This window comes from Mercenaria mercenaria, chromosome 7, assembly GCF_021730395.1.
Source record: "Mercenaria mercenaria strain notata chromosome 7, MADL_Memer_1, whole genome shotgun sequence".
Taxonomy (NCBI): Eukaryota; Metazoa; Mollusca; class Bivalvia; order Venerida; family Veneridae; genus Mercenaria; species Mercenaria mercenaria.
In genome coordinates this window covers 8,695,114-8,711,938 of record NC_069367.1, presented here as the reverse complement: position 1 = coordinate 8,711,938, position 16,825 = coordinate 8,695,114, and the positions used below count along the sequence as shown (strand labels likewise).

Genomic DNA, 16,825 nt, shown 5'->3' with positions numbered 1-16,825 from the left:
GACTTTTATATTCATTCAATTGACAAGCGTGTTGAATAGTTTAGCGTTGCTGTCCTCTTAGAGCTCTTGTTTAATAGAAACGTATGGAGTGATGATGCTTTTATGTAACCCTACTGTTTTGCGTGTATTACAGGACCAAATAAACGAGGGCAAAGGGACACAGACTTGTGCTACTTGTTCCCGCTCATTCGATGATACCAGAGCGTTTAATGATCACCATAAAATGCATATTGAGGGGAATTTCGTCTGCGCCATTTGTGCACAACAATTTAGCGATAAATTTACCTTATATCTACATGACGCAAAAACACATAATCACCGTTTTCGCTGCAGATTGTGTAACAATGGCTATAGTTTTGAACACAATTTATTAAAGCATATTGCTAAAAGTCACAAAGTCGGACCAGGCGATGAAAGGAAACATATGGAACTCTATTTTAATTGCAAAGTATGTGAGATGGCGTTTGCAAATGAACGTAGTTTAAAAGATCATCTTCTAAAGGAACATTTTGGTGGATATTTTTGTGAAGTTTGTGGTGAGGAGTTTGCGAGTGCAGAAAATATGGAAATGCATCATTTAGCGAAACATAGAAAAAATTTCGAATGCAATATTTGTAAAATAGTATGTTTTTGTCAAAGTGATATAGAAAAGCATTTGTCCTCAGTCCATGATTCTTCAGAGCAAAATCTTTATACAGTATTTTTCAAATGCGATCGATGTGACAAAAGGTTCAAAGCCGGAGAAGAAGATGTGGCTTTCTTTCATATTCAGTATGAACATACGTTCGAAAGTGTTGTTGAAGAAAAAGCTCCTGAATAAGATAGCATGTAAACCCCATAGTGCTGTTAGATGGTTATGTGGATAGTAGATTTTACCAATTACAAGTTAGTGCCGTCAGAACAGTATGTGAACAGTACATTTTATCAATAATACCGTCAGAACGTTATGCAGACAGTAGATTTTATCAGATTTATTACATCAGAAACCCCACAGTGCCATCGGACCATTATATTGACAGTATATTTTATCCGATTTGTTGTGCTGGAAACCCCATAGTGCCATCAGACCATTATGTAATTAGTAGTTTTTATCAGATTTATTGCAGCAGAAAAGCAGGGGGAAAAAATCTTGATAATGATCTTAAATTTTCAGGGGAGTATATAGTCACCGCCTTGTGCATTCGTCCCATCTTAACATGCTACTGGCTGGACTTCATAAACAGTTCACCGGAAGCTTCACTTCCAGGAGGGAAAGCACATTCGGCATTTCAGAACCATATGCCTTCTTTCAAAGTTATGCCCCTTTCTTCTTTCTTTCCTGTCCGGAGCATAACTCCTAAAAGTACTAAAGGGATTTCATTGGAATTCTAGTTAAGGTAAACCATAGGTAATGGAAGTATAGAGCGAAAATTCGTCCTACGCGAATAAAAAGGATTTCACAGTAATGGAAGTATAGAGCTCAAGTATTGACTATATTCAAAAGAAGTACAGAGCAAAAGAACTATACTTTTTGTCAATATTTTGCAACAGAATTAAATCCCAGTTGGTATATTTCTGAAACAACATACTCCACTCTTACGCACATATGGAGAAAATCCATTGCTTCCACCAACCTTGTTATTAAATGTCTCTTTACTAGTATATGAATGTTTTGTCCATGGTTTTAGCTGTATTGCATGGCTTATTTTCTACCCATATTTCCAGAGCTGAAGTCAAAATATAAAAAAAAAAACAAATCCGTTGAGTTCATTTCTGGTGTCATGTAATAAAAAACACGTATTGATAGGCTTGCATGTCAAAGTATGTATTAGGTTATCATTAATTATCTTTTCAAAAATATAATGACAGAAGACATTATGGTAAGCTTCACTCACAGCTGTATTGAAAAAAAATTAAAACAGACTTTTATAAATGTATAGCCAAAATTCATATCTCCCCTTCAGCTGTACTGTACAAAATATATAAATTATGGAGAGAGTAGAGTGAAGATTGGGGCATATTTATGACTTTAGTGATAGCTCTAGTTTACTCAGATATGCCCAATTTCGCAGTCCAGCATCCATATAGTCGAGCACGCTGTCCTCTCTGACAGTTCTTGTTGGCATTGAAGTCACCATAAACTGCAGACATTTTGCAAGACTTCAGACTGCAAGCAGTGACAAATTCTAATAAATTGCAGACTTTTTCTTCATACTATATTATACATAATTATAAGCTACCAACTGTGTTGAATTTATATGTAAAATACATGTAAGCAAACTCTATTTTTGTCATATAAAACTGCTCTAAATTGTATTTTAAAATGTCTGCAGTTTTGGGAAAACGTTTATAGTTTGAGGAAAAAAGAGTGCTGTTGGAGGAAAGTCTGCTGTTTAGAGAGAGTCTGCAGCTTAATGAAAACAAGGGCAATTTTGTAGTTTAGGGGAAAAGTCTACTGTTAAAATGTTCACAGCTTTGTAGAAAATCTGAAGTTTATCATATTCATAGAAAAAGTGTGTAGTTCAGAGAAAAAGCCTGCAATTCAAGTAAAGAGTTTGTAACTTTAAAGAATAAATCTGCAGTTTAGGGGAACACGATCAAACATTTAGAAATATCAAATGAAATGAAGTGAAAAACTGCATGAAACTTAATATTGAGTGCTGATTTTATATTTCTTTTCAAAGCATCTTACATATTTCATTCCTTTTGATTGTAAAAACAGGGTAATAAAGATGGTGTAAAATTATGTGGGACTGTTTCATTTTAACATGATTATACATATATTTTGATTGTTCATATTCTTAATTGATGAACTGCAAATACGGTTTCGGGGATATCAGGGGTTCAGATATTATCTTTTTTACATATTTATCATGGTTAAAAGAAAATGTTTTAAGATATGTTTGTCAATTATAGTTTTATTAAAGCTAATATTGAAGGCAAAGTTGTGTTAATGTAATTGAATTGTAATTTTTATTTGTACTTTTGTAATGCATCAACTTGCCAATGCATGTTAATTTGAAATTTTCTTATATTACACTTAACTGTCTTACTATTCATTGAGAAAAAAAAAGCAAAGCATTACAGCTAGGTCTATATTTTGAAAAAAATCAGTCAACACCAAGTCATACAAAGAAAGAGTTGTTTTGCATGAAAATTGAACAGCATATATACAAATCTATTGTCAGATTCCTGAGATATTCATTCATTTCTGGAAAAGGACTACATAAAGTGGCCACACTTTTGGACAGTTTAGAGCCTTCAAAAACTCGCCATTTTCAAAAAACTGTTGGTATACACATCTTTCTTTTGATGCGTTTGAAATAATGTCCCAGTTCTGAAAGTTTGCAAAACTAGGTTTAGATTGTTTACTTTTTACTTTCATTTACAAATGGCTTTCTTTTTTTAAGGGGGGACAACTTTTTCAGAATATTTTAAGTATCCAGTCCTATGGGACAGTACAGTTAAACATATATTGGACAGGTAGATTTATGGTAAAGATATTGTTTGTTTACTGAATATTTCTGTGGTTTGGTTATAAATTGTATAAGTGCTAAACCTCAAAATTCTAAACACAGTAGATTTTTAATTACCAATGCATGCTTGACAGAGGTATAAATTATATTATTTCAATATTGTTCGATAAAGATTTCATTTATATGCCTGTTATTTTGAAAGCATGTTTCAAAGAATGTGTTTGTTATAGTTTTATAAGAAACAAGTATATTATACATAATGTTCCATGTAATATATGGAAATGTCAAGTTATATATAAATGTTTATATTGGACTATGGTTATATGTGATAGTTTATATAGTATATGGAAATGCCAGGTAATATGTAATGGTCTATATTTGAAGTGTTGGGTTATTATATTGGTCAGTGATATATGAAAGGGCCAGGAACGGGTCACACTTGCTCAAAAGTAACATAATTAGAATCCTTCACATGTATATAGGGGCCTCTGTGGCCGAGTAGTTAAGGTCACTGACTTCAAATCACTTGCCCCTCATCAGTGTGGGTTTGAGCCTCACTTGGGGCATTAAATTCTTCATGTGAGGAAGCCATCCAGCTGGCTTACGGAAGGTCAGTGGTTCTACCCAGGTGCCCGCTCGTGATGAAATAATGCAAGGAGGGGCACCTGGGGTCTTCCTCCACCATTAAAGCTAGAAAGTCGCCATATGAACTATCATGTGTCGGTGCGACGTTAAATCCAACAAAAAAATTCACACGTATTTAAGTAAACAGCCTCTATTTAAGAAACATGAACTTTTTTGAACCATTTTATGAATTTGCAGTAATTGTTCTTTTGGCAAATGGCAGAGAATGACCCCAGTCCATTGTAAGTATGGAAGTGCCAGGAGATAGTCAATCATGGTTTATATTTAAACTGAAGACTTGTGTTATATGCAACAGTCTTTATCATGTATGGAAGTGTCCGGTGATATGTAATGGTTTATCATTGAAGTGTTGGGTTATATGTAATTGACTATTTTATTAATAGAAGTGTCAGGTGAAATGTAATGGTTTATCATTGAAGTGTTGGGATATATGTAATTGACTATTTTATTAATAGAAGTGTCAGGTGATATGTAATGGATACTTATTGATGTGTTGGGATGTATGTAATTGACTATTTTATTAATAGAAGTGTCAGGTGATATGTAATGGTTTATCATTGAAGTGTTGGGATATATGTAATTGACTATTTTATTAATAGAAGTGTCAGGTGATATGTAATGGTTTATCTTTGAAGTGTCAGCTTATATGTAACGGTTTATATTTTGTATCTATTTTAAGTGTAAGGTTATATGTAGTGGTTTATCTTTAAAGTGTCAGGTAATATGTAATGATCTGTATTACATATGAAAGCACCAGGTGATACGCAGAGGTTTATCTTTAAAGAGTCTGGTTAAATGTAATGGTCTGATTATAAAATGTTGGGTTATACATTACTGTTGTTTGAAATGTTGGGTTATACATTACATGTGCAGTCATTTGAAATGTTGGGTAATAATTAATTATTATGTTGTTATCTATGTGAGGAATGTTGGTTTATAATTTTTTTTATCTTTTAGCAAAAACATTTCGTGAAGCATAATACGGCACCTTAAAAAATGATCAGAATTATGCAATGAAGAATGATTGTTTAATATGATCAAATGTTCTTCTGTTTTAAGGTAGTGAACCCATAATCGTAATTGGCAATTTCAATTTGATTACATACCCTCAACATGTGACGGCTGGTACGGCAAGACGGGACAGTAATGACTTAAGAATACAGAAGCAGTATGCTGAGATTGCGTAATGGCATTTAAATTGCCAAATGTCATAATGGGTCCGCTCCCTTAACAGTATTGAAAGGGAAGCCCCCTCTCATTTTGATTTTACCTCATTTTATATCAAGTACAATTAAACCTGTCTGTAAAAACCCCTGTTGGAAATTGAAAAATGTAGTTTTTATACGCTTGAAAAACGGGACGTATTATGGGAACGCCCCTGGCGGGCGGGCGGCATCCACAGACTTTGTCCGGAGCATATCTTCTACATGCATGGAGGGATTTTGATGAAACTTGGCACAGTTGTTCACCATCATGAGACGGAGTGTCATGCGCAAGAACCAGGTCCCTAGGTCTAAGGTCAAGGTCAAATTCAAGAATGACTTTGTCCGGAGCATATCTTCTACATGCTTAGAGGGATTTTGATGAAACTTGGCACAGTTGTTCACCATCATGAGACGGAGTGTCATGCACTAGAACCAGATCCCTAGGTCTAAGGTAGGTCAAGGTCACACTTAGAGGTCAAAGGATACAAGAATGAAAACTTTGTCTGGAGCATTTCTTCTTCATGCATAGAGGGATTGTGATATAACTTTTCACAAATGTTCACCACCATGAGGCGAAGTGTCATGCGCAAGAACCAGGTCCCTAGGTCTAAGGTCAAGGTCACACTTACAGGTCAAAGGATACAAGAATGAAAACTTTGTCCGGAGCATTCTTTCTTCATGCATAGAGGGATTTTGATATAACTTGTCACAAATGTTCACCAACATGAGGCGGAGTGTCATGCGCAAGAACTAGGTCCCTAGGTCTAAGGTCAAGGTCACACTTAGAGGTCAAAGGATACAGGAATGAAAACCTTGTCCGGAGCATTTCTTCTTCATGCATAGAGGGATTTTGATATAACTTGGCACAAATGTTCACCACCACGAGACGTAGTGTTGTGTGCAAGACTATTCTCCATACGGGTTTCTGTCATAACTGGCACATTCCGATATAGGTGGTACATACGGTAACGTTTCAGCCAATCAGGTTCACAATTAGGACCAAAGGTCATGATCTCAGGAATACGACTTCTTTACCGAAATGCTATTTCTTCTTCTGCTCATGGAATGGGAATTTTGATGATAACTTATGGCACAACACCATAGTATTACAGCCACCACAGAACGAGGAATTAGTTCGTCATTATGCAAGACCAGGTCTCTAGGTCTAAGGTCAAGGTCACACTTAGAGGCCAAAGGTCAGATACCAGAATGACTTTGTCCGAAGCATTTCTTCTTCATGCATGGAGGGATTTTGATGTAACTTGGCACAATTATACACCATCATGAGAGGAAGTGTCATGCACAGTTCCTTTCTTTATAATTACTTCCCTTTGTTGTTATTATAAATAGCTTATATTGTAACTTCTTCATTACTAGTCGTAGGGAAAAATCAAGACCACTTTCCTGTAGTACAATATGCATGCTACATCCAATTTTGAGGTGTATTTTGACCAATCTATACCTGGTAAAGAATTTTGTGTGGACTTACAATTTTTTTTTGGATTTTTTTTTTTTAAGATTAACTTCCCTTAGTTGTTACTATAAATAACTTATATTGTAACTTTTTTATAATTGACCATAGGGAAAAACCAAGACCACTTTTCTGTGGTACAACATAGATGTTACTTTCAAATTTTAGGTGTATTTTAAGGTCTCTCTACCTGGTAAGGAATTTTTTTGTGGACTTAGGAAAACAAAAGACTTACAATGATTACTAAACAACCACAAAATTAAAATTCATTCGCAATACAGCAGCTAGAGTAAAGAAATTTGCTGTGACGGGCGTATATTGTGACATTCTGGTACTCTTGTTGTTGATAGACGGGCCCTCAACACAGGTAAATTTACACTATTGCCAATTGGGAAGAAAAAAAATGGCGGACTTTATGTGAAAGCTGTATTTTGAGTTGGTCTTAGCACAGGGTTGACTGTAATTTTTGTTACGTGTAGTTGTAAGAAATTGTAAATGTGTTCTTGTCTTTTATTTTCTGTATAATATGTGCTATGAAAAATCTTGATTAAGCAAGAACATTAGTTTGTTTTAAATTTCATTGAAATATAGTTCAGCTGCACTGTATGTATGTATGTATGTATGTATGTATGTATATATATATATATATATATATATCTAGTTTCTTAGAATGATAATAATGAAAGAGGATAAAAAATTGTGCTTGTGTTGTGAAAACACATTTTATTTTTATTTTTTATGTACATGTAATTACAATATTTGATATTGTATAATATGGCATTTTACCTTTATGAAGGAATAAAACAGAAGAAAACAGTGTTGTCAAGTATTTTATCTTTTATCTTTTACAGAAAGTCTTAAAAGTATGGTGGTGGATGAGGTCTCCGTAGCCGAGCAGTTAAGGCCACTGACTTCGAACCATTTACCCCTTGAGCTTCACTAATGGCATATAATTCTTCATACAAGAAAGTCATCCAGCTAGCTTTTAGCTCACCTGAGCAATGCTCAGGTGAGTTTTTGTGATTGCTCGATATCCGACGTCTGTCTGTTGTCTGTCAACATTTAGCTTGTGTATGTGATAGAGGCTGTATTTTTCAACTGATTTTCAGAATGATTACCTTGATTAAATCTAGGCCAAGTTCGAAAATGGGTCATCTTGGGTCAAAAACTAGGTCACCAGGTCAAATCTAAGAAAAAACCTGTATGCGATAGAGGCTGTATTTACAATTGATCTTCATGAATTTTAGTCAGAATGATTACCTTGATAAAAACTAGGCCAAGTACTAAATGGGTCATGTGGGGTCAAAAACTAAGTTAAATTAAATGAAAACCTTGTGTATGCGATAGATGCTGTATTTTTCAATTGATCTTCATGAATTTTGGTCAAAATAATAACCTTGATGAATCTAGGCTGAGTTCCAAAATTGGTCATCTTAGGTCAAAAACTAGGTCAAATCAAAGAAAAACCTAGTGTATGCGATAGAGGCTGTATTTTTCAACTGATCTTCATGAATTGTGGTCAAAATGATTGCCATGATGAAATCTAGGTCAGGTTCGAAATGAATCATCTGGGGTCAAAAACTAGGTCACAAGGTCAAATCAAAGAAAAGCCTTGTGTATGCGATAGAGGCTGTTTTTTTCAATTGATCTTCGTGAAATTTGGTCAGAACGATTACCTTGATAAAATCTAGGTCGAGTTTGAATGATGGTCATCTGGGTTCAGAAACTAGGTCACAAGGTCAAATCAAAGAAAAACGTGTATGCAACAGAGGCTGTTTTTTTTCAACTGATCTTTATGAATTGTTGTCAGAATTATTGCCATGATGAAATCTAGGTCATGTTCGAATATGGATCATCTGGGGTCAAAAAAACTAGGTCACTAGGTCAAATCAAAGAAAACACAATGTGTATACGATAGAGGCTGTATTTTTAGTTGCTCTTCATGGAATTTGGTGATAATGATTGCCTTGATGAAATCTAGGTCGAGTTCGAATATGAGTAATCTTTGGTCAAAAACTAGGTCACTGTCAAATCAAAGAAAATACTTGTTTAAACTTAAGAGACCACATTTTTGGTCCAATCCTAATGAAAATTGGCCAGAATATTTGTTTCCATGAAATAACGAGGTCAAACATATTTACACTGTTATGGTGTGTTTCTCAGGTGAGGGTCTTAGGGCCATCTTTGACCTCTTGTTCAACTGATCTTCATGAAATTTTGTCAGAATGATTACCTTGATGTAATCGAGGCCGATTGTGAAAATGGGTCATCTGGGATCAAAAACTAGGTCACGAGGTCAAATCAAAGAAAAACCTTTGTGCGATAGAGGCTGTATTTTTTAATTGATCTTCATGAAATTTTGTCAGAATGATTGCATTGATGAAATCTAGGTCGTGTTCGAATATGGGTAATTCAGAAGTAGGTCACTAGGTCAAATCAAAGAAAAAACTAGTGTATGTGATAGAGGCTGTATTTTTCAATTGATCTTCATGAAATTTGGTCAGAATGATTGCCTTGAAGAAGTCCAGGTCGAGTTCGAATATGGGTCATCTGGGGTCAAAAACTAGGTCACTAGGTCAAATCCGTAAAAAAAACTTGTGGATGCGATAGAGGCTGTATTTTTCAATTGAACTTCATGAAATTAGGTCAGAATGATTGCCTTGAGGAAATCCTGGTCGAGTTCGAATATGGGTCATCTGGGATCAAAAGCTACAATCAAGGAAAAACCTTGTGGATGCGATAGAAGCTGTAGTTTTAAACTGATCTTCATGAAATTAAGTCAGAATGATTGCCTTGATGAAATCTAGTTTGAGTTTGAATGTGGGTCATCTTGGTCTTAAAGTAGGTCACTAGGCCAAATCAAAGAAAAACATTGTGTATGAGATAGAAGCTGTATTTTTCAATTGAGCTTCATGAAATTTAGTCAGAATGATTGCCTTGATGAAATCCAGATCAAGTTCGAATATGGGTCTTTTAGGGTTAAAAAGTAGGTCACTAGGTCAAATCGAAGGAAAACTGCGATAGAGGCTGTATTTTTCAATTGATCTTCATGAATTATGGTCAAAATGAAATCTAGGTCAAGTTTGAATATGGGTTATCTGGGTCAAAAAGTAGGTCACTAGGTTATATTTAAGAAAACACTTGTTTAAACTCAAGAGATCACATTTTTGGTCCAATCCTAATGAAAATTGGCCAGAATATTTGTTTCCATTAAATCACTAGTTCAAACATGTTTACACTTATGAAGTGTTTCTCAGGTGTGCTACCTAGGGCCATCTTGGCCCTCTTGTTTGTTCTACCTAGTGATACAGGTAGGCATGCGGGAGCATTTTCGTAAGAAAGCCTTGCACAATTAATTTCCTGCGAGAAGTTATTTCTAAACCCGTTTTTATGGGGATGTGGTTTACAAACTTCGTAAGATCTTGGGTCATGGTAATTTTCCAAATGTATTTGGTAAAATTATAAAATATTTTATTAAAAGAGGTTACGACCCAACTGTTTTGAGACATACCGCATGTTTAGTGTTCAACCCGTTTACAGTTGGACACTACGCTTCCCTCTTTGATTGTGTCTGACGGAAGAGGGGGAGGACTCTTATGATAAGCAGTTTTTAAATCCTACCAGGACAACTGTTTTGATATTTGTCTTCTGGCCTGTTTCGTCGGGCCCTTAAGGGTGTTTCTCTTGTTGCTCTGTCTTCTGAAAAGGCATTGAGTACATACATTTTTGGTTCTTAAGGTTTGCTTTTTATATATTTATACACGAGCATTTTTGTGTTTTACATGCCATGCCTTTTTGTTTCCATTAGGTGTGTAAGAGATTCACCTGGAGGGGATTGTGTGTGTTTGTTTGTGTCTGTTTGTGGTGCACGCGTCTGCGTGCTGTGGGTTTCGTTTTGAGGAGGCTGCGCCTTTGGTGCGTGGCATTCCCTGTTTGATATTTGTCTTTGTTTTTAGCTCACCTGAGCACAAAGTGCTCAAAGGTGAGCTTTAGTGATCACTCTGTGTCTGTCTGTCCGTCCGTCGTCAACAATTTGACTGTTAACACTATAGAGGTCACATTTTTGGCCCAATCTTAATGAAACTTGGTCAGAATGTTACCCTCACTAAAATCTTGGACGAGTTCGATATTGGGTCATCTGGGGTCAAAAACTAGGTCACCAGGTCAAATCAAAGGAAAAGCTTGTTAACATTCTAGAGGTTACAATTTTGGCCCAATCTTAATGAAACTTGGTCAGAATGTTACCCTTAATAAAATCTTGGACGAATTTGATATTGGGTCATCTGGGGCAAAAAACTAGGTCACCAGGTCAAGTCAAAGGAAAAGCTTGTTAACACTCTAGAGGTCACAATTTTGGCCCAATCTTAATGAAACTTGGTCAGAATGTTACCCTCAATAAAATCTTGGACGAGTTTGATATTGGGTCATCTGGGGTCAAAAACTAGGTCACCAGGTCAAATCAAAGGAAAAGCTTGTTAACACTCTAGAGGTCACAATTTTTGCCCAATCTTTATGAAACTTGGTCAGAATGTTACCCGCCAAAAAATCTTGGACGATTTCGATATTGGGTCATCTGGGGTCAAAAACTAGGCAACCAGGTCAAATCAAAGGAAAAGCTTGTTAACACTAGATGTCACAATTTTGGCCCAATCTTAATGAAACTTGGTCAGAATGTTTCCCTCAATAAAATCTTGGACGAGTTCGATATCGGGTCATCTGGGGTCAAAAACTACATAGGTCATCAGGTACTAAAATCTAAGGTATTACAAGCTTCAATTTACCAAAACTACTCATAGCAGGTTCAACTATTTTGGCCCACCAACATTTCCCTTTAATGAAACTTGGTCAGAATGTTACCCTCAATAAAATCTGGATAGAATTTGATATTGGGTCATCTGGGGTCAAAAACTAGGTCACCAGGTCAAATCAAAGGAAACGCTTGTTAACACTGTAGAGGTCACATTTTTGGCCCAATCTTAATGAAACTTGGTCAGAATGTTACCCTCAATAAAGTCTTAGAAGAGTTCGATATTGGGTCATCTGGGATCAAAAAACTAGGTCACCAGGTCAAATCAAAGGAAAAGCTTGTTAACACTCTAGAGGTCACAATTTTGGCCCAATCTTAATGAAACTTGGTCAGAATGTTACCCTCCATAAAGTCTTGGACGAGTTCGATATTGGGTTATCTGTGGTCAAAAACTAGGTCACCAGGTCAAATCAAAGGGATGTGGTTTACAAACTTCGTAAGATCTTGGGTCATGGTAATTTTCCAAATGTATTTGGTAAAATTATAAAATGTTTTATTAAAAGAGGTTACGAATCAACTGTTTTGAGACATACCGCATGTTTAGTGTTCAACCCGTTTACAGTTGGACACTACGCTTCCTTCTTTGATTGTGTCTGACGGAAGAGGGGGAGGACTCTTATGATAAGCAGTTTTTAAATCCTACCAGGACAACTGTTTTGATATTTGTCTTCTGGCCTGTTTCGTCGGGCCCTTAAGGGTGTTTCTCTTGTTGCTCTGTCTTCTGAAAAGGCATTGAGTACATACATTTTTGGTTCTTAAGGTTTGCTTTTTATATATGTATACACGAGCATTTTTGTGTTTTACATGCCATGCCTTTTTGTTTCCATTAGGTGTGTAAGAGATTCACCTGGAGGGGATTGTGTGTTTGTGTGTGTGTGTGTGTGTGTGTTTGTGGTGCACGCGTCTGCGTGCTGTGGGTTTTGTTTTGAGGAGGCTGCGCCTTTGGTGCATGGCATTCCCTGTTTGATATTTGTCTTTGTTTTTAGCTCACCTGAGCACAAAGTGCTCAAAGGTGAGCTTTAGTGATCACTCTGTGTCTGTCTGTCCGTCCGTCGTCAACAATTTGACTGTTAACACTATAGAGGTCACATTTTTGGCCCAATCTTAATGAAACTTGGTCAGAATGTTACCCTCACTAAAATCTTGAACGAGTTCGATATTGGGTCATCTGGGGTCAAAAACTAGGTCACCAGGTCAAATCAAAGGAAAAGCTTGTTAACACTCTAGAGGTCACAATTTTGGCCCAATCTTAATGAAACTTGGTCAGAATGTTACCCTCCATAAAGTCTTGGACGAGTTCGATATTGGGTTATCTGTGGTCAAAAACTAGGTCACCAGGTCAAATCAAAGGAAAAGCTTGTTAACACTCTAGAGGTTACATTTTTGGCCCAGTCTTAATAAAATTTGGTCAGAATGTTACCCTCAATAAAATCTTGGACGAGTTTGATTTTGGGTCATCTGGGGTAAAAAACTAGGTCAGAGTGTTAATATTGATGATTTTAAGGTCCAGATTGAATCTGGGTCATGTAGGATCAAAAACTAGGTCACCCGGTCAAATCAAAGGAAAAGCTAGTTTACACTGTAGAGGCCACATTTATGACCATTTCTTAATGAAACTTGGTCAAAATGTTAATCTTGATGATCTATAGGTAAAGTTCAAATCTGGGTCAGGTGGGGTCAAAAACTAGGTCAAATCAAAGGAAAAGCTTGTTAACACCTAGAGGCCATATTTATGACTGTATCTTCATGAAACTTGGTCAGAATGTTACACTTGATGATCTTTGGGACAAATTTGTATCTGGGTCATGTCGGGTCAAAATCTAGGTCACCATGTCAAATCAAAGGAAAAGCTAGTTAACACTTAAAGAGGCCACATTTATGATCATATCTTAATGAAACTTAATTATGATGATCTTTAGGACAATAGGTCAGGTGAGCGATACAGGGCCTGCATGGCCCTCTTGTTTAACAGAAACAAACATATTAGAATTTTTATTGTCATCGACAAATTCTGAATACTTTTAAAGAAAGTTTGGGTTTCTTTGTGACTAGATCTATATATTTAACGAATCTCAAATAGGATACATATCAGTCAAATCAAAGTGGGTAGTCAATATTGCAGCTATGATGTCAAGACCCAGACTACCTATGCTTGTGTAAAGCATAATGGATCTTCATCCAACTGGATCTGTAGCATCCTTTTATGGTTCTCTCCAAAAGTTTTTATTTTGGTGTGCTCGGCTTCTAGTAGGGCCACCAGAGCTAAAAATAGAAATTACTTTAAAAGACGACTTGACATGAATCATTAGATGGATCCTAATCAAACTTGATCTTTAATAGCAACATTTTAACGTCCTCTCCGAAGTTTTTTTTTCCAAATGGTGGCACCATGGCAGGCCCCGTTTAGGGGCAAGAGCCTAAAACAGAAATACCATTAAACAACTTCAGGCTACTCATGAACAGCTTGACGGATTTTCAACAAACTTGGTCCGTAGCATCATTGTGGGGCTCTCTCCCAAACTTGTTCTAATGCGGGCCCTCGATCAGTCCCCTTTTAGTGTCCTCTAGATCTAAATACAGAAATACCTTTTAACTTAAGCCTGCACATTGACCTGTAGCATCATAAGGTTCTTTCGCAGTTTTATGCAAATACAGGCACTTGGTCCATTTTAGGGGCTGCTAGAGGTAAAAATAGAACCATTACAAAGAGACCTTCCAAAAAAATCCCCAGCCTGCTGCAAATATCACTTTGTTTATGTCCCCTTTTGAACTTAAAAACTTCTGGTTAAAGGTTTGCATGCAAGTTACTATCTCCAAAACTACCCTTAGGAAAAAGGAATGCATTTAAACTGCCGTTTTTCAGCATTATTTTTCAGGGCATTCGAAAGGCGGTATTTTAGCAGTCATTTGTCTTCAAATGGCTGCATTTTCATATTTAATAGAAAAGCAGTGAAAATTTAATGCAGTTAAATTGGCCGAAATATGTAAATGAGCTAAGAAGTATGATGATGTCACAAAAAGACTGCAACAAAACTGCAGGATCAGTTTTATGCAGTTAAATGACATCACAAAATACTACAAAGATACTATAATTCTTGTTTCAACCATTTAAATGATATCACAAAAAAATGCAGAAGAACTATTAAACATTTAAAATTTAACTTGCATCAGCTTGTCCAAGGGGAGTAATTCATTATTTACTTTCTTTTGAATATTAAACTGTTTGTGATGATTTAACCAGCCATAAAATATACAATGAGCTGATTTTCTATTTAAATACAAAACCTCGGATTCATTTATACAGGTTATGGACTGGTTTTGGCCTTTATCTTGTAAATCCTTTGAATTTTCACCAGTTTCACCAATTGACTATAAATCCAATCAGTCTGTGCATGATTTTCACACTTTAATCCTGTCTTATTAGTAAACTCCAGTTGTAATCAATTACTTAACTATTTGTACATCATTTTGTGTAAAACATTGTATTTGAGCAGTTATTATTCATTTTTACATCTTTACATGCTTTAGTTTTCACTGTGCGCGGCCATCTTTTGCACTGCATTATGGGATATCATGAGGCAGTATTTAGCAGTTTTTCTAATACTACTGTTCATAAAAGATGCTGAAAATACTGCTCTTAGAAAATAACTGCATTTAACTTCCCATGAAACTGCTTTTTTTGTGACAACATTTACAAACACTTCAAAATAACTGCAGAAAACTGGACACCACCAGTTTTTCAATCCTCTGCAGTTTCTAAAAAATGCTTTTTAATGGTCATTTCATGCTGGAAACAGTTTTAATTACTGGCAAAAAAGGCAGTTTTCAGAAAAACTGCTATTCAGTGCAAAAAGACTGCAAAATTGAGCAGTTTTATCCCCTAGGGGTAATGCTGATACTGAATTTGAACTCTACTGATATTTCAATATTTATGGTAATATAATATTCCTGCTTCTGGGACAGAAGTTTGAATATAGTCGAGCAGTGGCGGTCTTGTTAAATTTGTTTTGCATTTATTATTAATGACATTTATACGCAGATCCTTTGGAAGCATCATAGGATGCAACTAAGCCAAATAATTGTAAAATCTCTTTGATCAAGTGTGTCCTAGACGGGTAGTGAAAAGTGCAATATCCCTCATGCCCCTTGCAGCAGCTTAAGCGGAATTCTATTACATTTATATTGAAAAATGGACTCCATGATTCCAAAGGACGAGAAAATATAACAACACTGAATCCAAGTCAAACGACATCAGTATGGAAAGGTTAAGTTTATCAGAAATTTATACTTCATACCCATGCCTTCAAAATTAATGTTGAAATCTCCTATGTTTGGTGAATTTAAGCACACATAGAAACAAGCAAAAATATTTTTGGTATATATCTTTTTATCTCAGGTTTTACACAAAACATTTATGTAATGTACATAAACTTGTAAAAATTCTTGACAAAAATATTGCCGTAACAATATAACAAGAACATGTAATATGAAATACAAAAAGTAAGAAAAAGAACTTGATATGTTTATTAGAATTTTAGAGAACATACTGTAAAATCTATTTTACTTATGCATGACATTTGTCCCTACAAACAAGTAGGCAATAACAAATTTGAACAGAGTAAACAGATTAACCACAAAATTATATTTTCCATCTATGACAAGATATGCCAGTAAGGCAGCACTGTAAAGTTAGGCATTGTTCTACAAGTAAGCACGGTCATTTATATGACTAAAAAGTTGTCCGAATGTAAATAGTATTTTGTAACACTGATGTTATTTTTTAACTGCAAAATAAGTATGTTTAGCTAATTTGCATAAAATTAACCACTGCCACAACCAACGTCTCAGGAAACAAGATACCACTACAATTTAATAAAATGATATCATTAATTCTTATCACCAAAATAACAATATGTGACTCATATTAATTGTTTGGAAATATAGTTTAAAAACAAATTTGAAAAAGGAACGAATCAGTATGTAGCATACTTTACACATGTTACATTACCATTTCAATAACATTGTTTTACTGCAACAATTATTTAGAAAATATATATCAGACAGTTTTGATCTGATCTTAATGTCTCACAGTGTTTCCCAGAATAGTATTTTGTTACTCTGAAGGTAAGTAGTTTTTCTACATAATTTATTTTAGCTAATTTGCATAGAATGAAACTATGCTAAAACAGACATCGAGACTTAAAACTTAACAACATGATGAAATAACTGTGATCAACAAACT

At 35.4% G+C, this 16,825-nt stretch overlaps 1 protein-coding gene across 2 annotated transcripts in view; it reads left to right on the top strand.

Annotated features, from left to right (window-relative positions):
* The window catches only part of LOC123555013 (uncharacterized), an 88,256-nt gene that overhangs the window by 41,397 nt on the left and 30,034 nt on the right, over positions 1-16,825 (top strand). Inside the window, exon 6 of one of the 2 annotated variants that reach the window (XM_053547497.1) lies at positions 134-6,205. The exons of the other annotated variant lie outside the window; for it this stretch is intronic. Within the exon in view, the coding sequence (XP_053403472.1) occupies positions 134-820 (687 nt within the window). The 3' untranslated portion in view covers positions 821-6,205. Of the gene's footprint in view, positions 1-133; positions 6,206-16,825 lie in introns of those variants that run through there. 2 annotated transcript variants of the gene reach the window in all.